Raw genomic sequence first — 24,282 nt, 5'->3', positions numbered from 1 at the left:
TCCAATCTTCCACTTCTTGTAAGCTTCTTTTTTGTATTTAAGAGCAGCAAGGATTTCACTGTTAAGCCAAGCTGGTTGCCTGCCATATTTACTATTCTTTCTACACATCGGGATGGTTTGTCCCTGTAACCTCAATAAGGATTCTTTAAAATACAGCCAGCTCTCCTGGACTCCTTTCCCCCTCATGTTATTCTCCCAGGGGATCTTGCCCATCAGTTCCCTGAGGGAGTCAAAGTCTGCTTTTCTGAAGTCCAGGGTCTGTATTCTGCTGCTCTCCTTTCTTCCTTGTGTTAGGATCCTGAACTCGACCATTTCATGGTCACTGCCTCCCAGGTTCCCATCCACTTTTGCTTCCCCTACTAATTCTTCCCGGTTTGTGAGCAGCAGGTCAAGAAGAGCTCTGCCCCTAGTTGGTTCCTCCATCACTTGCACCAGGAAATTGTCCCCTACATTTTCCAAAAACTTCCTGGATTGCCTGTGCACCGCTGTATTGCTCTCCCAGCAGATATCAGGGTGATTGAAGTCTCCCATGAGAACCAGGGCCTGCGATCTAGTAACTTCTGCGAGTTGCCGGAAGAAAGCCTCGTCCGCCTCATCCCCCTGGTCTGGTGGTCTATAGTAGACTCCCACCACGACATCACCCTGGTTGCTCACACTTCTAAACTTAATCCAGAGACTTTCAGGTTTTTCTGCAGTTTCATACTTGAGCTCTGAGCAGTCATACTGATCTCTTACATACAGTGCAACTCCCCCACCTTTTCTGCCCTTCCTGTCCTTCCTGAACAGCTTATATCCATCCAGCTGATCAGCAAGCTGAGCTTGCTGGGCTCAGCTCCCTCCTCCTGGCGTCGGGGCTCAGCATCAGTCAGATTTGGCACAGCCACTCATCTGTCATGATGATGGGCGGGCCGGCCAGGCCAAGTTTGAGTGAGTGGCCTTACAAACCTGGTGCATGGAGACCCTCCTCTTCCACAGACTTTGTGTGTAACCTTGGGTAAGTCACCTCACCTCTCTGTGCCTAAGTTCCCCATCTGTAAAATGGGCATAGTACCCTACCTAACAGGGGTGTTGTGAGGACAATGGCATTAAAGATTGTGAGGTGCTCAGATACTTTGGTGATGGAGGCCATATAAGTACCTAAGATAGACAGAATTTAAAAAATCCATTTAAAATTCATTATTACTGGTTCTGTCTCTTCTCAAACATGAGGACTGCTATATGACCTCTTTCTGTTGTACTAGAGCTGTAGGATATTTAAGATATGCCTACATTGCAAATATTATAGCAGAATTTAAAAACATATAAAGGAGGTACAATGAATAATGGCTGCCTTTGTTTCAATGCAATATGTTGGAGATGGGCCCAGAACTTCTGGGAAATGTTTGGATCTGTGGCTTGGGCCCATGGTATTTTGAGGAATTTCTAGGAAATAATATTCCTTCCTTTCTCCCCACACCCCCATCAGTTGCACTATTTTGCATGGCATAGTGAAGGTAAATTATATTATCTTGAGCAGGCAACAAAATATAATCTATTTTATTTGACTTTCAGCAAGAGTTATCCAAATTTCGCAGAGCTCTGATGGAGTTGTTCTTGTTGGATAAGCATGAATATATGTGTAGGTGACAAAGACTTTGAACACACACAAGATGAGAAGAGAGACATTGGGTGATGTGCCCCTAAATCATCATGACTTTTGTGGAAAATGGAAAAAGCAATGTTTCAAATGTATTGGATGCAACTAGAGCCAGTCAGGTTATTTGTTGTGAATCATTTATCTGAGAAACTTGACCATTCCCCCCCCCCCTTTTAAAATTATCTACAAATGGGTAACTTTTACATATTTGCTTCTTATTATCGGTGTGGTTAAATGAATCTTTTTGTGCAAACAAATTTTAACCAATGTTTGGGTACGAACTTGTTGCTGTTTGTGTCATATTACTAACCATCTAGGTCACATGGTGTTGACTCTGTTTCCTGATTGGATGGCCTAGGTTTTATAAACAAGGGGACTTCCTCATTATTATCAAGCATTTCTATGGCATCCAGCATCAGGCTTATGTAGATTTACATCGGCGTATGTAGACACATTCCGGATCCCAAACCTCGTGTTCCACTGCAGCTTTACCAGTCAGCTAGGAAACCATATTCAATCAGTTGAGGAGCCAAGCTAAATTCATGCTTATTCATAGTTCCACGGGGCTTAGATGCCACAGAAACAGGAGCTTCACAAAACCTAAGACAGGTAGGGAGTGAATTCACACACCTCTGGAAAACAGAGATAATACACAGGTGTGATGTGACACTTTAAGCCCTATGGAAGAAAATGCTATCCAAGTTGAAGGCTCCACTCCACTTGCTGCATGAGGCTGTTTTAAGACGAAAACCTTTCAAAAAATAAAATCACACACGGCTCTCTTTAGAGAGCCCGTGCTGCTTTTTTCTTAAGAGTAGGGGTTTGTCACAATGCCTTTGGCCAAACTTATTCCTCCTCCACATACAGAATAGGTAGTGTTCTGACCCCCTGAGGTGGCTGCATTTTGGTGGAACTGTGTATGTAGTTTGTGAAATGTGTTAGTAGCCTTTATTATTAAAATGCTGGGGCTTATTTTTTCAGTTAATTTCTTTAGATTTTTAAAAAAACAAACAAGAACTTTGAGAGACCTAATTACACCCTTTCTTCACTGCTAACAGAATTTCTAATGTGAAAGGAAAAAGCCAGGAAGTGCCAAGGAGGTACTGCTCTCCATTGACTGGCATTGACTGTTCTGGGCCTTTCCCACAAGCACGGGGTGAAGATGAGCAGCCTGTCCCAAGCATGACGTCATTGGCAAATGTCATTGCTTCCCACCAGTCAGAGTGGGTCTCCTTCAATGATGAGCTGCTCGTGCCGGTTACTTCGCAGGGTAAGTTCCCTCAGATTCCTTTAGAGCACTTTAAGACTTTTTAAAATTAAGCTGGCCCATCTATTGACCCAGGTTTGGTCTCATGAGACCTGCCTTCCAAGTGGGAACAGAAGAGGCCGAGTTACTTCCTACTTCCCCTGCATAATGGAGAGATCTGGGGAAAAATATCAAATGTTATGTATCAAGAGAAATGTTTTATAAATGCCCTTTCATTGGACCCAGTTCTGCCTCAGTTACACAGTTCCCACTGACCACATGGGATGTTTCACCTATTATAACCAAGGGCAAAAGTAGGCCTAGTGTGAGATTAAAAGGGGTTGAAGGCTGTTCACCTATAGTTAGTGACAAGCTCAGCAGAGAATGCTACAGGTCTTTGTAAGAAATAATAAACTAATGGCAGCTGCACTAAATCTCTCTATCCCTCTCCTGGTGATTCTCCCCCTAGCATGAACCCTCAGGTCCAAGAGCAGAAACTAAAGTTGCCTCTCATCATTAGCAACCAGTCAGTACAAGTTACATATCATTCCTTTCCTGCAAAAATGGGTCCCCAAGTGCTTGAGTTGCCATAGCTAATACAGTGAACATTTTTGATTTCTTTATGCTTATGCTGTTATTTATAAAGGGTTATTTCAGAGGGGACAATCAGCTTTTCAGATGAATCTGGACGTCAGGTGGAGCTGCTCTGATGGCAGGAACTTTGTTTCTTTCAAGGCCTCCGTTAGTGGATGACCAACAAATGGTCACTATGCTATGAAACCTGTATATGCTGTATCCCCTTGTTCATGCATGCACCAGCTCTAGTGGTTTAGTGGTGGCTCCTCCCACTCTGGCTCAGTGGGAGGCCGCTCCAACTCACTACATCATGGGGTTCCACCCACAGTCAGGGAATTAGCTGCAGAGTAAATAATCTAAGGCTCTAGTCCTTAGGTGGAACATAGCAAACAAGCTGTCTGCAAGGTCTGGCCCTTAGGAAGGCAATAGCAGTCTAGGGCCCGAGGCCCTCAGGCAGGGCGGAGCACCAATAGTTATGGGACTCTGGCCTACAGTTAGGACAGAGCAGTTGTCAGCCTAGGGTCTCAGGCAGGGGTGCTTTTCTGGCCTTGGAGGCGGGGCAGATAAATAGGCAGTCAATTGCCTGACATCTTGGGTCAGGCAGACAAACGCAGGCCTCTTGTCCTAAGTGGGAAGGCTGCCACCCCAGGGGTGAGGTGGCAGGGGGTAGAGGGACACAGGCCCACCTGACTCCACCACATCCCAGCCCAGGGCCCTAACAGTGGTGAGGCATCCCACTACTGGGTCAGCGGGGAATCCAGCTGCAACACTCCAACCACATTTAAGTAGCCATACAGCCAGACTGGAGTCAGCTGTCTCTGGGGCACTTCCTACCTTCCCCTTGGGGTGTACCTACATCCAGGGGTGTCCTCCATCTCCTCTGGGTAGGTATCCAGCGACAGCCCCCCGTACTCTTCAGGGTCCAGTTCAGTCAGCAGCAGCTCTGGCCAGTCTTCAGCACAGTAAGCGTTCTCCTTAGGCTCTAACTCTGGGAGCAGGCAGGAGGCGTCTGTCTCCTCCAGCCACTTTCTCCCAACTGAGCTACAGGGTTCAGCCTTTATACTTCCTGTCCCACCCCTTGACTTCTGGTAGGTATGGCAAGCCTGCTCTGGCTCTGCCCACCCTGGTTTAGCAGTTGGCTCCTTCCCCTCTGGCTCCACCTCATCACAGAAGTGTTTAAAAAATGTGTTCGCTAACTTGTTGTTAAATCATGATTGGCCCAAGCAGGGAATCTAAGGTCAACCACAACCAGCCAACATCTTCTCCCTTCCCAGCCACCCATTCCATCCCCTGTAAGATTTCATACTCCAGAGCAAAATTTGGCACTGACATTTCTGTATGTTTTGTCTCTACTTTAGGTGGAACCAAAGAGCCTCTGGAAAGGTGTTTTTCCTCCTCCGACACCTCCTCAGAAGAAAACCGTAATGTGGATGGAGAGTTTCAGGACCTCTCACACACTGAGATGAGTGATGACATGGACAAGCCTGGGGTGGACTCTGCATCAGTATCTCTGCTTGGGAACCATGTGTGTCCTAAACCTGATCTATCTTCATCTATCAGTACCTGGGTTCAATTTGAAGATGTGCCATGGACCAGCACTTTACCAGCTCACACACAGACAGGTGGGGGAGCTTCATGCAAAGGTCTGTTATATAATACAGCAGGCAGCAGCAAGGGTCTGCACAAATAGCAGATTTTCTTTTTACCCTTCCCTCAGCTCTCTTTAGCTGAAACTGTGCAAGTTTCCTGCATCCGATGAAGTAAGCTATAGCTCACGAAAGCTTATGCTCTAATAAATTTGTTAGTCTCTAAGGTACCACAAGTACTCCTTTTCTTTTTACGGATACAGACTAACACGGCTGCTACTCTGAAACCTGTGCAAGTCATAGTTGAGATTAAACACAGTTGATAGTAGCATGGTTTCAAACAGGGCCTATAACTCATCTGTGTCCCTCCTTTCTGTATCAACTACATTCTGTGTTTGATAACACCTTTGGGAGAGAAACTGGCCATTTGAGACATGATAGGTCAAGGCTGAGCTAAGATTAGCCTGTGGGTTTATCAACAGCAGCACAGAAGATGAAGGGGGAAATGAGTGAAGGGTGAAAGGGTAAATTAAGTCTCCATGGGCGATCTAATCCTTGGTTTCTCCGTTGAGACTTCCAACAAGGTGGTTGGGGTGGGGGAGCCAGGGAAGGGAAGGCGGAGGACAATGGCAGTGGTGGTTTTAGTGATAAGGATGCCTGTCCACTGGAAAATGGAATAAGACTGTATCAACTCATGTACAGTAGGCCACCAAACAGCTACATTCATACTGGTGACCTAGATGTCCACCTTTGTCTTCAAGATGGGGCTGCTCAGGGCCATGCCTAGCCATTTTGGTGCCCTACACAGCCCCCCCATGGGGGGGGGCAGGCCTCCGCGGGGGGGAGGGCCTCTGCGGAGTGGGAGGGGCTGGCCCCAGGCCTTCGCAGGGGAGCAGGAGCAGGCTTGGGGGCAGGGAGGAAACCGCCCCCCAGCACTTACCGACGGAGTGGAGCGGGTTGGGGCTTCACTTCCTGTTGCTTCATTTCCTGCTGCCCGGTGAGTGCAGGTGGCCCCAGCCTGCTCCCCAGGCTCCCAGCCTTGGAGTTTGGGGGGAACCGCCCCCCCAGCACTCACCAGCAGCACGGCTGGGGCCGGGTCGCTCCACTTACCACCATCAGTGAATGCAGGCCCTTCCCCTGCTGCAGTCCTCAGGGGAGTGGGGGCAGGGCTGGGGCAGAGCAGGGGTGGGGGCTTTGGGGAAGGGGTGAAGTTGGAGCGGGAGTGGGGCAGAGCAGGGGTGGGAAGAGGCGGGGCTGGGGCAGAGGCCACGGGAAGAGGCGGAGCAGGGGCTGGAACAGCAGGCAGCTGTGTAGGGCACCTTTGCATATGGGTAGGGACGGCTCTGGGGCTGCTGCTTTGGTGTTTTCCCTGATACATCATCCCAATCGCTGAATTGCTTCTGCCAATTGTTCCTTTCCTGGTCAGTGTCAGGGGGAGAGGACAGCTCATGTAGGTCACTACACTTTGTTATGGACCAGTTAGCTGTCTGGAATACTGATGAGAAGGGGCCATAAATGGCCACTTGTTCTAATGCTGGTTCAGAAAAATCAAGGGCTTGTCCATCCCGACACTGCTCCAAGATCCAAGTCTTGGGGTGTGATATTTTCTCCCATCACCTGCCTCAAACTGCTCTGCTGAGCCAATGAGGCTGGAGAGTTCAGTCCCATGGAGTGGGGGGAGACAGCAGAGAACAGGTCCATAAATGGGGCATATGTGGTACACAGAGTTCAGTGAATAGTGGATGGAGCTTTCCTATCTTTCAAGAAGGGGTGGATAACCCTGTGGTATGCCCCAAGTCAGGGCTGTGAGAGTGGGGGAGATAAGCCCTCTGGAGAATTAGGACAAGTTTCCACCACAGAGCTCTGTCAGCATAATTCAGCTTGTACTTCACACCACATGACATTGGGGCATGAGCAACAAACATGCTATCATTTCAAACTGTCCCATCGCTCAGTGACCCCTCGTGGTTCAGGCTTGGCAGCACCGTGTCACCCATGTGTCCCCCACCCCACCATATCCTCACCTGACTCTACTGCTTCCCCTTTGTGCCTTATCCGCACCTATTCTGCAAGGGGAAATCTCCAAAGTTGCTCTGGAAGCCAGCATCACACTTGGCAGAGGAGTAATAAACAGCTTTGTCTGGCTCTGAGATGCCATTCCCGCAAACACCATATTCTGTCTTTCCCCTCCCCAAGGTGGGGAGAGACACGTCTTCTGCTTTCTGCCATTCCCTGGATGTGAGCACACTCCTCTCCTTTTTTCCTCCCCCTCTTCCAAATTTGAAGGCAGGACTGATTGGCAAAGGTGCCTGCTTTTGGGCAACTGAGCTTTAATGTGATTTTAGTCCCTTGTTTTAGAGGTGACTTCCCTGTTGCACCTGCTGCTAGATCCCTGCCCAGATCTGGCCGAGTGGAGCTGGGGTCTGTGTGAGAATCTGGCTGCTCCTGTTGCCGTGTGCATAAAGAGAGATCTGTGAAGGATATCTCTGCCACTCAGAATGGGCCTGTGTCCTTGGTTCTGTAGTCTGTACCACTGCACTCTGTGTTTCTGCACAACTCCACCGTTCTCTCCACATCAAGTACTCATGCCAAGCATTGAATCAGTGTAATATGAAAGGCAGAGAAAGGCTTGGCTGTGTTGACATAGGCTTTCCTGGGGGAGAGGGAACTGCTGGGCATGACTGTTATGGCACGCTTTTAGAACTGGTTTTAAAGAGGGCTTGGCCTCCTCAACAATGGAGAGATGATCCTATGTCAATTCTAATCTACAGGCTCTGGGCATGGAGAAGATTTCAGTATTGTTTGCAGTCCAGCAGTGTGGAAAGTAGAAGTAAATGGCAGAACTCTAACGACAAGTTAGTTTCCATCAGTGCTCACTGCTATCTTCCTAGTGCTGCACTTAATGTCTGAGGAAGCACCAAAGCAGCAGAAACAAAGCACGACTCTGAGATAATAAGTGTTTCGTTTTTGTCATAAGTTCTCATTGATTTCTTTTGAAGTCTGCATCTAAAGACTCTAAGCTAGATCCTTAGCTGGTGTAATTCATCATAGCTCCACTGACTTCTAGCCTTCTGAATATACAAAATCTTCACATCAAATGACACAGTCCTCTGAAGGGGGGAGGAGCTACCCAAGGTATAAAGTTGTTGTGGCTGTTCTAGCCCATGTGGCCTATTTCTCCCTGCCCCACTTTCCAAGTGTGTATTTTTGGTAGCGGCGCCTCCTGTCTGCTTCTATCTAAATAATCAGGAAAGGAAGAGACTTACTCAGTCATGTAGGGCTTGGCTACACAGCATGGTACAGTCCGTTTGAGGGGTGTGATGTGTACAGTGCTCTAACCTGCGCTCTAACTGCCCTATGTAGACCCTGCTGATGCAAACTAGAAGGTACTTAGTTCATGTGAACATAGTCCTGTTTCAAACGGGTCTATATTAACGCAAACTAGGTACCTTGTAGTACGCGCTAGCAGGGTCTCCACGGGCAGTCAGAATGCAGCAGGTTAGAGCGCTGTACGCATCACACCCCTCTAGAGTGCCTTGCCGTGCCATGCAGACAAACCCTTAGTCCTTCTCTCCAGAGTTTGTGCAACCCCCCCCCCACTTGGTTACAGGGTTCACAAAATCACATCACTTCTAGGTCTCTGAGTCATGAAGGGAGCTCATGTCCTGTCTCTAACAAAAGCTCCAGCCCTTAGGCTTTCTACTTCAACCTGATACTGTCCCTGCTTTGCTTTCCCCAGGGCTGCTTTTTACATTCCCCCAGCTCTGTCCATTTTTGTGCTCACCCCTGGACTTCCTCCTGAGAAAGCTTCTTTTCCTTATGCCTATTCCCAGGTTTCTAATCATTTCTGGACTCTCTACTCCGGGTGCCCTGAGCTAGGAGAAGCAGTGAAGCTTCTGATCTTCTCCCTGAAGCTCTTTTACAGCCCTCTCCCTCTTCCTAGTGTACACTGCAGGCAAGCCTACAGCTCCCATCAAGGCTGGGAATTCTGAGAGGTGAAGCTCTACTGTTCTGAGCTCAAGCTGGGAACTGGCTGGGCTGGGCCTGTGGCCTGCTTTACAGGGCCAGCACAACCTGTTAGAGGCGCACAAGCTATCTGGCTTTTCACAAGAAAAGGTAGTTAGAAGGGAAAAGAGAATCTGCTACTCGTAGTTCTCTCCATCTCTCAGAATGCTTCCATTTGTTGGGCTGCAGTGAGTGCTCTGGTAAAAAGAAAAGGGCTTTGAAATGTTGCTGGGCCCTGGCGTTTCCCATCTTCTCCATGCGGTCCAGTGCTGCATTGACAAAATGGCAAAGAATGCAGATGGGCAATTAAGAATATTGAAAACATTTTGAGCAATTGGCAAGATCTCAGCCTTTCTCCTCTTCATGGCACCTGTCCTTCAGCAGGGCACCTGTGCACAGCCTCGGACCCCTGCTCAGCTAATTGCTGCTCCTGGATTCTGCTTTTAATCTTGGCTGGACAGGAGACTGCACCTTTTCCTCCAGCGTATGGACCTAGCCTAAGTGAGCTGTGCTTTTGTCACCTCCATGCTGAATTGTTGCAATGTACCCTAACTTGCTTTGACTACGATGGCCATTCAGAAACTGCAGTTGGTCCATCAGTCCACAGCCCACCCTCAAAGAGGAGCTAACCAAAGGGAGCACATTGCTCTTCTGCTTTATTCATCATCCACTTCAAGACAGTGGTTCTGATCTTTAGACATGGGCTAGACCCAGTTCCCGTCTCCATGTCTTACCATAGACAGCAGGGACACTGCAGGAGGCAGTCTTTGAAGTGCAGCTCTTGGGATGGGGATGGGGGAGAGGGCAGGACATTTCTTGGGAGATGGCTTTCTAACCTGGTGGACTATCTTTTAACTCCAGTCATGCCACTGGGGGTTCATGTGCAAGTCACATCTTTTTATATAGATTCAGCCCCAATAAAAGAGTGGTAAACTGGCCAGTGACTTTCCAGGGTGACCACCATCCAGTGATACCTTAGTGGAATGGCAATTACAGGCAGAATAGAAAGGCAAGATCCTAATGCAGGTAGAGTTTGCTGCAACCCTTAGCTGTGTATATGGTGCCTTCAGTAGATTCTATGGTGATGGCCTTATTAGTTTCCTGTAATTAGCGGCCCAGATAGGAACAATAGTGAGTGGCTGGTTACAGCTTAGGAGAGTATCAGAAACTTCCCTGACTTACATGCAGAATATCAGTAGCAGACTGGTGTGAGAAGACTGTTTGAAATCTCTTTCCTGTGTAACCAGCTGTGGGGAGCAGTGTCCTGCAGGCTCAGCACCCTGACCATGTTTTTTTTCGGTGCTGTGGCACTGTTACAAAATATTTCATTTTTTTTTCTGCACTTGAGCAGCTGCACAGCTGATTGGCTGAGAATGTGTTTTGAGAACTGCTTGCAAAATGGCATTTTAAGGACCTTTAGAGCGAGGGCAGCACAGGCCACGGGAAAGGGAAATGCTATCTTAGTCACAGATTTTTGCAGTGCTACGATATTATTTTTTATTTGTTTAGCTTTGACAGTGTGCTTGGCCCTGTTCAGTCTACCCAGAGAGAGAGAGTCCCTGTCCCGAGGTGCTTGCAGTCTAAAAGACTGGCACTTGAAGAATAGTATTAAATTCACATTTTATGGCTATCCTGGAAGAAGTAGATTTGTTAAAAGGATCCAAAATAAATAATGGCAGAAGCCTGACATTCTGGGAAGGCATCCAGTCCACAGGTCTGAGGGTGGGAAAATGCATAAAGACTGGAGTGGGGGGGGGGGGAATGGCCATAGAGACGGGCATCATTGGTGGTGCAGAAGATGTTTCAGGGGAGTCAAAGAGAGGAGGCTCCATAGTACAGACAGGGCAGAGTCATTAAGGGTGTTGAAAGCAGGAATGAGAAGTTTAAATGTGAGGTGAGGAAATCGAAACAGGAAAAGGAAAGATGCACATAATGTGAGTCTCATAATAAAGGTTGTCTTTATTTGACAAACTATCAAAAAAAAATCTTTTTGAATGAATCTGGCCATGCCACAACACTAGGCAAACACTCGTGTTCTCTAGGCTGTTAAAATACTTTTTTGCTTTTTCTAATCCATCCATAGATGACCAACAGCAATCAGGTCGGGTGCATTTCTCCCTGGGAAGACAGTGCATTTTATGCAATGACACCAAAATCTTTAACAAGTGGCACATTTTGTTTTTTTCCTTTTCCTATTTCGTCCAACTGGAAACAGAGAGAATTTGATTTTTTTCCCCTCATCATTAGTATGAGGCTACATAGCCCATTATATTGGTACTGAGGAAGTGGCAAGGCACAACAATAGAACCACCCAAACCCTCTTGTCACAGAAATGTGATGTGTAAATAATCAGAACAATTACATCTGTCATTTAACGGGCCTTAGCTAGCAGGCTCCCAGTTAGATGTATCATTGCCATGAGCTTCATTCTTGAATTCAGTGTAGCATAGAAATTAGAGCTGAATGAATCCTTAAGCCTCTTCAACTGCTTGTAAAAAAACCAACTCATTTTACTAAGAAAGGTGCCTTGGGAAACCAAGATAGAATATACATATCAGGAAAAAAGTCTAAGTCTCTGAGTGCAGAAATAATGGACTGTCAGTACCCTAGGTGTGATACAGGATGAAGGTTCATTATCGGGGCAATTCTGTCAATTGCCTTGCAACACAAGCAAATTGCTGAGAATTGGCACAGCTGACAGATCTCAGCATTACACCTCATGACATTAAGAGTCTGATTTCAAGGAAAGACTGGCTCATTTTGGAGCCCTATGTCAGCGATTATGAGACATGTGAGAGCAGCAGGACGTCCGTAGAGAAGTCGGAACAAGTTGAAGCCTTTGAAGTGAAAAGCTAAACATGTTTTGTATTTTCAGATCAATACATAATAGTTGTTTGAATTGATGTTTAACCCACATAGTCTAGAGTGGATCATTAGCTAAAATAACGTAGGCCTTGTTGGATTCTAAGTTTTAATGGTGAGGGACCAGACGAAGGGCTCGTTTGCATGGGGAAATTGACAAGAATAACTATAGAGGAATAAGCTATTTTGCAATGGCTATTCTGGAATAACTCCCCATGTGGACACTCTGTTCTGGAATAAAAGTTGCTTTATTCTGGAATAATTAGTGTGCTTCCTAAGAGAAGTTATTATTTTGCAATAAAATCACTTTGTTCACAGGGGAAGGATTCTGAAATAGCTGTTGTGGGATAGCTTATTCCTCAGTAACTATTCTGGTAAATTTCTCTGTTTAGACAAGTCCTGATTCTGTAAAATACTGAATGTAACAAGTTGGCCACACTTGAATTATTTAATGTTGCATCTTTCTGCATTAATCAAAATTAATTTGTTTCATACCTCTGAGTCCTTTTCTTTACTGTTGATTTATCTCTAAGGTATTTTAATAAAATGATTAGTCATCTTCTAAGATCAATGTACAAACTACACTTAGCAAAGCTCCTTTCATTTCAGTTGTCCAGGCCACCTATGGAGACCACTCCTAAAAGCCTGTCTGCTATGACTGACTGACATTGTGTGTGTCAAAACAATTTTAGATGAAGTTTTAAGTCTGGCTTCCTAGACACTTCATGCCATGTCTAACTCAATTGCTAAGGGAACTCAGAGCTTATAATCATACACTTCTCACCTTTCATTTCTGAGCAGCTTCCCATTTTAAAAGGCTTCATCTCTACCCATTAGCCAAGCAGATTTAGCGATCGCACAACTGCAATGATTTTGTTGCAATGTACCTTAAACACAATGCTTGTCAGCCAGTCATGTGCAATGGGGAATAGACCTCCTGTTGGGTACCAGTCTAGTAGCCCAGCCCAAGGTTGACTCGCATACACACAAGTAGATTGGAGTCTGTCCACTAGAGGGCAATGGTGTAGATATAGATATAGATAAGATACGTATGCACCCTTAAAATGATGAGGTTGTGGCACAGTTTGGATAGTTTATCTATATATGCCTCAAGATGTATTCTCTTCATGAGATTCAGTCCCAGCATACCCATTATGACTAATCTTCTGGAGACTAGAAATATACAGCTAGATCCTCCTTTGCCAAATCTTTCAACATGCCCGCAAATGAATGGAATCTAATGAGAGCTGAATGTACACACTAAGGGATGAGGGCATAACCTATGGTTCAGAGATTACACAACAAATTCCTAAGTGTAGGAATTAGGGTACCCTAAATTTCATATTGATTAGCAGTCAGGGTTATAGCCAACATGCTATTGTCAGCCTTTTATCTTTTCTATGTAATAAATATAGATGTAATAACTTGAAAAGCAGCAGCAGGGCCAAGATTAAGATTAAAATCAGAAGCAACAGGTGATCCTAATTAAGAAATGAGAATATAATGCAGTAAAGAAAACTTTCCGAGATGATGGAAGATGGGATGGCTTAGGCCAAAGTATTCAGTTCTATTGAAAGTAACAATGCATCTTCTGTGTCAATCTCTCTCCATGGAGAAGTATGCCATATTCTGAGGGCATCGCTTCCATATTCTTGATGATGTCTTTGGAACAACCAAATAAGAGAATCATACCCCAGGGAATTTAGAGCACATTTTATGCCAAATCTAAAGTACGCAGGTCAGGATTTAGAGAGATTAGTTCTATGTGGATACCCACGCGATACAAAAATAAGCATTAGCATTCACAGTTATGTACATTGCTAATGAATCTCTATACCCTGAGTCAAGTTTCTCCCAACATTCTCATTATCCCTTTCAGATGCAGCTCTAGGCTTCTATGAATTTGAAGGTATCTAATGATACACAATAGCCAATTGAATCGCAATAGATATTATAAAAATAACTATGTAACTCTGACATCTGAGGAAATGGGAGCTATGTTTATGAAGGGTCAGTACTCTGATTTAGCATACCTTTGCAATAGTTGCAGTCTTCCTTGCTAGAGGAAGGGGGAAGATAGTCACCATTTTCCTGCTTCTCATGTAACTCTATCTACATGTTAATACAGTGCCAGTCATGGTGTTATCCAGGTGCTGTTCTTATTGTAGCAGCTGTCATGGTTCGTTTTCAAACTGGGAGGGCATATCTAGTGGGGTTTGCAGAGGTCTGGTTCTGTTCCATATTTTCATTAATGACTTGGATAATGGAGTGGAGAGAGTGTGCTTATAAAATTTGCAGACGACACTGAGCTGGAAGGGGTTGCAAGCACTTTGGAGGACAGATTAGAATTCAAAATGAGCATGACAAATTGGAGAATTGGTCTGAAAATGAACAAAATGAAAATCAGTGAAGTGCGAAATCAAATGCATAACTATAAAATTGGGAATAACTGGCTAGCTAGTAGTACTGCTAAAAAGGATCTTGGAGTTATAGTAGATCACAAACTGAATATGAATCAACAATGTGATGCAGTTAAGAATAAGGCTAATGTCGTTCTGGGGTATACTAACAAAAGTGTTGTATGTAAGACACGGGAGGTAATTGTCATGCTCTATTCTGCACTGGTGAGGCTTCAGCTGGAGTGCTGTGTCCAGTTCAGAGCACAACACTTTAGGAAAGATGTTAATGAATTGGCAAGAGACCCTTCCAGCCTTACATTTCCACGATTCTATGATTCCATGTAGGGATATTTGCTGTGATGCAGGCCCCTAGTAAGAAATTACAAAGCAGCATTTCAGCAAAAGGCAAGGAACTGCGCTGAAGCTAAAGAATTGTTCAGCTCATGTATCTTAGTGTCTGATGGAGCGAGACCAGGACGTGGCCCTCTACGTCTCATTTCTGGGCACATGAAACGGTAGATCCTGAGGAAAGAAAGCTAGACTGTGGCCAAAGCATATTCACTATATCAGCGCAGACATGTTAGTGGCCAATGATAGTGCCAGAATTCTTCAGCCTGAGGTTTATAGTTAGTCACAGGTTCAACTCCCTGTGTTAGTGTCACACTTTGGGAAGTTTTACCTTTTAAAAACTGACAAGTCTCTTTTAATTTTAAGAACAATGAGGGAAAGGAAAGCCAGGAACTTATAGAGCCAGGCCTACTACAAGCTTCCCCACAAGAGCTATGCCAGGGTAATACAATCCTGATCTCAAGCATTCCCTGCTATTCCAGTCCTGGGCACCTTGACATTGTTCTGCCAGTGCACCTCACTCTTGACTTCTTGTTATTCTACACCTGCTTGTCTCTCAGCAGAGCCAGTCAGTCATGCTGAATTATACCAAGTCATGTGATATGAACAAATAAGGTCCAGGCTAACAATTGTGACCTAAATCAGGAATTGAACATGGCTCTCCAGAGGTTAAAAGGTTAATGAGTTATAACCTGCTGTTACAAAGCCTTCCCCTCCTAAGATAATGAACCACTGGGCTGTCATGCTCCTCTATCCCAAAGATCTTTAGTGCCACTCATGTTCCCCTCCCCCCTCAAATCTGCCCTCCTGCAACTCTGTGTCATCCAGCTCACTAAATTTCTTTTTGTTTCACATATCCAGCCCTTCCATCAAGAGCAACCTGCTGGACTTCTCCCTCCTCAGATTATTCTGAGAGACAACCCCTTGCCTCAGAGAGCAGCTGGACAACCAACTCAGAGGACACCAGCAGCCAAAGCATTGCCCCCTCCTACACAGATTTGCAGTCGATAAATACTGAGGACCTGACCAGTGGTGGGGCTTCTGCAGCAGACTCAGCTGGTAAGACAAACATTCCTTCTTACATCTGTCTCTTCACAGTCTCAACTAAACTCACCTGGTTTGGATCTGTTCAGAACTGAAGTACAGAGTTTGGCTCCAGAGCCAGAACAAACTTCACCACCATTTGGATCTACAATTTTGGTTTGGCCCACTATAGAGATGGGAGTGAGCCATTAAGTTCAGATGCATATCCAAATGTCCTCAAAGTTCAGGTGTGCTTGGCTCAGGTCTATCGCTAGTTAACTGGATGGGATTCAAGAGCTTTTTCATAAGCTATCAAGCTTGCACAACCTGATTTCCTGGATTTCTTTCTTTTGTTCTTTCTTTCATTCTTTCATTCTTTCTTGCAATACATTTACTTCTGTAAATGGGGCTGGGGATGGTACTACAGGAATTGAACAGAAAGGAAGCAGCCTGGCTCTGGATAAGAGAGCACTGAAAGGTTCTGAGTGCAGAAGGTGCACTTAATCTTGAAGACTCTAGCTGCTGGAAGCCTTATTCCATTTGTTTGTTTGAACTCTGGCTGAGGAAAGCTATTTATTTTGTGTATCTTTGTCAGTAAGGGCCTGGTTTCAGCCTACAGCAGCTGGAGAAGCCTTGGGCAAATTGTCCTGCAAAGGAATAGTGGGGTTGGCAATGTATAATGAGACACAAAATGGTTTTAAACATTAAGTAATATTTGTGAAGATGTAACTGTTGCTGGTAAAATGACTGGCTGCCCCGCATCTTGCCATTGTTCTATTTTGTTGTCTCAATGAGCAAAGGGGAGAACTTGGGAGTTCTTATTAGTTCTGTACTTCTCAGAAGAAGTAACACAAGACATCTGTGTTACCAATGCAATGAAGATATTTACTCTTTCTAAAGTAGCTGCTTGTCTTCGTTATCAAAATATTCCATATCTGCATATGAGAAGAGAGAGGAAGAGAGTGAGAGGTTGAGGTTAAACTGCTGCTAGCTCTGTCACAGATTTCCTGTGTGTCCTTGGATAAGTCTGTTTTTTTATGACATTACTAGTTTGGCTGCTAAAGGTAATGGTGTTGATGTAAAAAGAAAAGGAGTACTTGTGGCACCTTAGAGACTAACCAATTTATTTGAGCATGAGCTTTCGTGAGCTACAGCTCACTTCATCGGATGCATACTGTGGAAACTGCAGAAGACATTATATACACAGAGACCATGAAACAATACCTCCTCCCATCCCACTCTCCTGCTGGTAATAGCTTATCTAAAGTGATCATCAAGTTGGGCCATTTCCAGCACAAATCCAGGTTTTCTCACCCTCCGCCCCCCACCCCCCACACAAACTCACTCTCCTGCTGGTAATAGCCCATACAAAGTGACCACTCTCTTCACAATGTGTATGATAATCAAGGTGGGCCATTTCCTGCACAAATCCAGGTTCTCTCACCCTCTCACTCCCCTCCAAAAACCACACACACAAACTCACTCTCCTGCTGGTAATAGCCTATCCAAAGTGACCACTCTCCTTACAACGTGCATGAAAATCAAGGTGGGCCATTTCCAGCACAAATACAGGTTCTCACCCCCACCCCCTTTTTTTCCAAAAAAACACACACACACAAACTCACTCTCCTGCTGGTAATAGCTTATCCAAAGTGACCACTCTCCCTACAATGTGCATGATAATCAAGGTGGGCCATTTCCAGCACAAATCCGGGTTTTCTCACCCCCCCACCCCCATACACACACAAACTCACTCTCCTGCTGGTAATAGCTCATCCAAAGTGACCACTCTCCCTACAATGTGCATGATAATCAAGGTGGGCCATTTCCAGCACAAATCCAGGTTTTCTCACCCCCCCCACCCCCCACACACGCAAACTCACTCTCCTGTTGGCAATAGCTCATCCAAACTGACCACTCTCCCCACAATGTGCATGACAATCAAGGTGGGCCATTTCCAGCATAAATCCAAGTTTAACCAGAACGGCTGGGGGGGGGGGTAGGAAAAAACAAGGGGAAATAGGGTACTTTGCATAATGACTTAGCCACTCCCAGTCTCTATTTAAGCCTAAATTAATAGTATCCAATTTGCAAATGAATTCCAATTCAGCAGTTTCTCGCTGGAGTCTGGATTTGAAGTTTTTTTGTTGTAAGATAGCGACCTTCATGTCTGTGATTGCGTGACCAGAGAGATTGAAGTGTTCTCCGACTGGTTTATGAATGTTATAATTCTTGACATCTGATTTGTGTCCATTTACTCTTTTACATAGAGACTGTCCAGTTTGACCAATGTACATGGCAGAGGGGCATTGCTGGTACATGATGGCATATATCACATTGGTGGATGTGCAGGTGAACGAGCCTCTGATAGTGTGGCTGATGTAATTAGGCCCTATGATGGTGTCCCCTGAATAGATATGTGGGCACAGTTGGCAACGGGCTTTGTTGCAAGGATAGGTTCCTGGGTTAGTGGTTCTGTTGTGTGGTATGTGGTTGTTGGTGAGTATTTGCTTCAGGTTGGGGGGCTGTCTGTAGGCAAGGACTGGCCTGTCTCCCAAGATTTGTGAGAGTGTTGGGTCATCCTTCAGGATAGGTTGTAGATCCTTAATAATGCGTTGGAGGGGTTTTAGTGGATGTAATAGACTTTGATAAGGCATTTGACTTGCTGTTGCTTGACATTTTGATTAAAAACTAGAACAAAATAAAATTAACATGGCACACATTCAATGGATTAAAAGCTGGCTAACTGAAAGATGTCAAACGTAATTGTAAATGGGGAATCGTCATCGAACAAGCATATTTCTAGTGGGACTCTGCAGGGTTCAGTTCTTGGCCCTACACTATTTAACATTTAATGACCTAGAAGAAACATAAAATTATCGATGATAAAGGTTGCAGATGAGACAAAAATTGGGGGAGTTGTTAATAATGAAGAGGACAAGTCACTAATACAGAGAAAACTGAATCACTTCTAAGCTAGGTTCAATATGCAGTTTAATATGGTTAAATGTAAATGTATACATCTAGGAAAAAAGGCCATACTTACTGGACGAGGGGACTCTATCCTGGGAAGTAGTGACTCTAAAAAAGATTTAAGGGTTGTGGTAGAAAATCAGCAGAGCATGAACTCCCAGTGCAACACTGTGACCAAAAGGGCTAATACAGTCCTTGAAGGCATGAACAGGAGAATCTCAAATAAGACTACAAAGGTTATTTTACCTCTGTATTTGGCACTGGTGCAACCGCTGCTGAAATATTGTATCAAGTTCTGGGATCAACAATTCAAGAAAGTTGTTGCTAAATTGGAGAGGGTTCAGAGAGAGGCTACAAGAATGATTAAAGGATTAGAAAACATGCCTTATAGTGTTAGACTCAAAGAACTCAATCTATTTAGCTTAACAATGAGAAGGTCAAAGGGTGACTTGATCACAGTCTCTAAGTTTCTACATGGGGAACAAATGTTTAATAATGGACTCTTCAATATAGTAGAAAAAGGTATAACAAAATCCAACAGCTAGAACTTGAAGCTAGACAAATTCAGACTGGAATCAAGATGTACATTTTTAATGGTGAGTCATTAATCACTGGAACAACTTACCACTGGTCATGGTTGATTCTCCTTGACTGACAATTTTAAAATCAAGATTGGATGTTTCTCTAAAAGATCTGCTCTAGAAAATCCACAGTGTTTTTATTATTTGCAGACAGTAATTATGGTCAGAATGTCAAAATTGTTCAGTATCCTTTATCAGAGCCAGACTTTTCAAAGGAGATCCACGCCCCCTTATGCACTAACACAAGAGGGCAGATTTTCAAAAGAGCTCAGCATATTAGGTGCTGATTTCTTCTGAAAATGAAGCCCATTTTTAGGTGCTTGAGTGGGAGCTGAGTTCTTTTGAAAATCTGGCCCCAGGTATTTGTGCTGAGCTCTTAAAAAGCTGGCCCTGAGCTCTTTTGGAAATGTGAGACTCTGACTTGATCTCAGATGAGTCTGCTCAGTTCTCTATCAAATGCTCCTCCTAGGTATTACTTTCAAAACTTTTGATCATTTTTGTTGCTTTCTTTGGAGCTCTGTCTTAATTGCTGCAAAAATTAATATTTAGGGAGTCTGGGGTGAAGTTACCACCACCTGTGCCAGTCATTGTCTCTTCTGGAAGATGTCTATCTTTGCTGCAAAGCAGGTTAATATCGGCCCCCTTGATTTATTGGTTGCTTGTAGAGTGTACAGTGTGAATTGATCAACACTGAAATTTTTATTGAATTGGAGAAACACCATCAAAGTGTCAGTTACATTGCTTATATGTATGTAAGTTCTCAGCTCTTCAAGGTCCATTTAGAACCTCCTCACCCTTTGCATCCTGAAGGCATTTACCACTCAGTCAAAAATAATCTTAGTTATCATTTGGGCTGCTCATAAGTGCAACACATTTTAAAACATCTCTGTCCTCTTTAATAGTAATGCTGGAGATGGGCTTAGAATTGAAAAAATGAGTCCAGACACCCCAGAACTGTGAGAAATGTGATGTGAAGGAGATTTCCCACACCTCAACCATTCTTTTTAGATGACAAATTAGAGGAACTATCCCAGGCTGAGGTGTCAGTAGAGGAGGTTTGGAACAAATTGATAAATTAAACAGAAATAAGTTGCACAGCACCAGATGGTATTCACCCGAGTTCTGAAGGAATTCATGTATAAAATTGCAGAACTACTAACTGTGGTATGTAACTTATCACTTAAATCAGCCTCTGTACCAGATGACTGGCGGATGATAGCTGCTGTAATGCTGATTTTTAACAAAGGCTCCAGAGGTGATCCTAGCAATTACAATCCAATAAGCCTAACTTCAATACCAGGCAAATTGGCTGAAACTATAGTAAAGTACAGGATTATCAGACATATAGATGAACATGGCTTTTGTAAAGGGAAATCATACTTCATCTATCGATTAGAATTCTTTGAGGGGTCCAACAAACATGTAGACAAGAGTGATCCAGTGAATATAGTGTACTTGGACTTCCAGAAAGCCTTTGACAAGGTCCCTCACCAAAGGCTCTTAAGAAAAGTAGGCAGTTATGGGATAAGAGGGAAGGTCCTCTCATGGATCAGTAACTGATTAAAAGATTTGGAAACAAAGGGTAGGAATAAATGGTCAGTTTTCACAATGGGGAGGGGTAAATAGTGGGGTCTCCGAAGGATCTGTAATAGGACCAGTCCTGTTCAACATAAAAAAATTAGATATGTTCCTGGAGGATAGGTCCATCAATGTCTATTAGCCAAGATGGTCTGGGATGCAACCCCATGCTCTTGGTGTGCCTATATCTCTGACTGCCAGAAGCTGGGACTGGACAACAGGGGATGGATCACTCAATAAATTGCCCTGTTCTGTTATTCCCTCTGAAGCATCTGACACCAGCTGCTGTTGGAAGACAGGATACTGAGCTAGATGGACCACTGGTCTGACCCAGTATGTTCTTATGAAAGTACAGATCTGAATCCAGCTTGGACGAGGCAGCTGGGAGTCAACCAAAAACAAACTTAGTGCTTCTATGGTAATTTTAATGAATAAAATTGCAACATCCCTGTGAGGTAGAAAAGTGTCCTTATCCCCATTTTACACATGGGCAGACCGTGGCACCAAGAGGGCCAAAAGTCATATAGCATGTCCATGTCAGAGTTGGGAATACAAATCAAGTTTCCTGACTCCCAGTTCTGTGGCAATCTTCCTCCCTGAGGCACGCTGAAGGCTTTAGACATTTGCAGTGGAGAGGGCTTCCAGGATACAGTCCTCTTCCCTTTCTCATGGAAGGGTAAGAAGGGAAGGGAAATCTCTGGGGGTTGGGTATACGAGGAACTGTTCAGGGGGAGGAAGGGTTTGGAAAGTCTTCAAGGTAGAATATGAAAGAGATAATAAAACCAAAAAAAAGGTGAAACAAAAGTCAAGTTTATTTAAAACCATTCGGTAGATTTTAAGGCCAGAAGCAATTACTATGATCATATTATTATGATCATTTAATCTGACCCCCTGCATAACACAGGCCAAAGAACAGTACCCACTAATTTCAGCGTCAAGCCCATAACTTCTGTTTAAGATACAGCATACCATAAACTAACTTTACCACAATTTGTTTTTTTTAAATTGCATTCAGTTGGATGCAAAACATCCTGAGACTTTGGCAAACAATGACTCGCCTCTTTCCAGTTGCCTGAACTGTTCGAGGCTTAGGGGCCGCTAACATGCAGCTCCTTTGTTATAAAGCTCTTCCCTGAGTTACTGGTAACATTCAAATGATTAAAACAGAGATTTTTACTGACAGTGTTGCCAACTCTCACCATTTCTTTGTGACTAATGTGATTCATCCAGGGCTGGTGACAGTCTCCCATGAATTTCAGCCCTGCCTGAGGTGGGTGGGAGGAACCCCTGGTTGTCTTCTCCATGCCCACCTCCTGGGGAAGAACAGCCAATCAGGGCTGCTTCAGGAGGCAGGCAGGGGTCTCTCCCTCTCCCTGCAGGAGAAGAGAGGAGTTTTGGGGTAGGGGAGAGGAAGCAGTGGACATCATTCTCATGGGAAGGGAGGAGGGATCAGAAAGAGCCCCCAGCAACTCAGAATAGCTGTGTTTCCTCCTTTCCTCCTCCTGTGCACGAGTCCATCTGCTCCCTACTCCTCCCCACTCTCCTCTCCATCCCTGCAACACCAGGCCTCGGAAGGGGGAGGGGACGAAGCACCTAAATGCCCCTCCCACTTAGGCCTGGGAAGGGAAAGAGGACCCTGCTACTGCTGACTTCCCAGTCACAGGACACAAGGTAGAAGTGAAGAACCCCAGGAGCTGCTGGAGGAGCAGAGGGAGGTGGGGGCAGGGGCAGAACTGATGTGGGAACTGTGGGGGGTGCTTAATTAATTGCTGGGAAGTGGGACAGGCAGATGTGGGGGTGGGGAGGACAATTAGCGTTGCCAGCACTCCCAGATGTACTGAGTGAGGTGACTCTGATCCCCGGTGCAGGGGCTCTCACTGACTGCTCGATGGTACAGAGCGTCCAGCTTCTCCACAATATATAATGATTTTGGGGGTCTGACTCATGATTTTTGCCCTATTGAGGTTGGCAATACTGTAATTTATTTATGCTTATGTCAGGTTTGCTTTCTGGGTCCCAGATGATAGCACAAGCCTACTGGGTCAGATGTCCAGTAGTGCATGGGAATATTTAAATAAGTGGTTTTGTTTAAACAGAGGGAGGAAAATAATATTTCTGGTCACACTGTAATGTACTGTTGTGTGTGTTTGTGTGCCTGCCTGTGCCAGTGCCCTCTTCAGGGTGAAATCAGAACTGTTCAACTTTGAGTCATTGGCCCTATATTGCCCAGAGCTAGGGGAGAGTCTATTTCTGCTCATGTGGCAGAGGTTGAGTTCTATACCGATTGCCACCATCAAGTTCCTAATGCCCATGCTCTGCAGCATAGTGACAACCATGACATCCTAGGTGGCTGTGGATTTGTTACAGGATTATATTTTGTAAAGCCCTTTGGGTTATAAAAATTTACATTTTGGACATAAAGCTAGTTGTTTTTCAGACTCAGGCAGATCAAGGACTTGAATCTGGGTCTCTGACAACTCAAGTAAGGCCCTGAACCACGGAGCTATTGGGATTTTTGGGCTCAGTTGTTTGCTCTATTTTTCTTTTCCCAATAAAGCTAGTTGTTGATGGATTCAAAAGATAAAGGACCACTTCTTCCCACCCCCTTCTAGCTTCTTTCTCCATGCCTTTCACTGACTTTTCAATAAAGTCACAGCAACTGAGGGGAAGTGAACAGCATTCCATCACCAGTCATGGGACTGAGCTACTGACCTCTCCTTTATGTGGGCAATACCTCAAGAGAACAGCTGTGGGGAGATGCTCTGTAATTCATCTCATGCCACTGAGGTGAGCTAGGCTAGGCAAAGCCCTCTATTTGTGTTTGTAATTATTACAGCTCTCAGACTCTGGCATGTTTACCTTGGCTCCATTTGCTCTGTTATGCTCTGCAGAAAGCCACAAGCTTCTGTGAGAAGTAGGAGGAGTTCAGTTGGGAATTTCTAGCCCGACAGAAGGGTTTCAGTCTCCAGCGTAACTGAGTATAGAAATTCTTGATATTATACCTGCAGTGGCTGGATCTAACTGCTATATTGAAAGGAGCACATCTGTATTTGGGTCCCATCCTGTAAGGTGATGAGTTCCCTCCTAGCCCCAGTGAAGTCTCTGGGAGTAAAGAACACCAAGCACCTTCCAGGATCACGCCCTTTTGTTAAATACCAGGGTGTGGAAAAGTTAAGGACCAACATCAACAGTGTGGTCTGGTCTCTGGGGTTTAGCTCTTGACAGCACATAGCTGCATGATGGACAGGAGACAAGGACAATGAAAAAGTAAATTCTCCTCAAGTGCTACTTCAGGAAGGTTCGTCGTACTATATGATACAGTGAGTCCTCTTTGGAGATAGATATCTGTGCCACATAGAACCTGACCCTGCAATTCTGGCAAATAGCTGGTCTCCCAGGGTGGATAAATGACATGGGAGAGGTGCTTTCGTTTACGGTATGGATCTGGAGTGGCAGGGAAATCAGTGAG

General features: G+C 44.8%; 1 protein-coding gene across 1 annotated transcript in view; it reads left to right on the top strand.

The window, feature by feature from the left end:
• STON2 (stonin 2) overlaps positions 1-24,282 on the top strand; it is a 114,367-nt gene that overhangs the window by 23,002 nt on the left and 67,083 nt on the right. The window contains exons 2-4 of the mRNA XM_074956069.1: positions 2,695-2,906; positions 4,817-5,080; positions 15,520-15,717. Of these exons, the coding sequence (XP_074812170.1) occupies positions 2,819-2,906; positions 4,817-5,080; positions 15,520-15,717 (550 nt within the window). The 5' untranslated portion in view covers positions 2,695-2,818. The remainder of the gene's footprint in view (positions 1-2,694; positions 2,907-4,816; positions 5,081-15,519; positions 15,718-24,282) is intronic.

The sequence above is a fragment of the Natator depressus genome, chromosome 6, assembly GCF_965152275.1.
Source record: "Natator depressus isolate rNatDep1 chromosome 6, rNatDep2.hap1, whole genome shotgun sequence".
NCBI lineage: Eukaryota > Metazoa > Chordata > Testudines > Cheloniidae > Natator > Natator depressus.
Note: the sequence above shows the minus strand (reverse complement) of the source record. Positions and strands in the feature narration are given on the sequence as shown.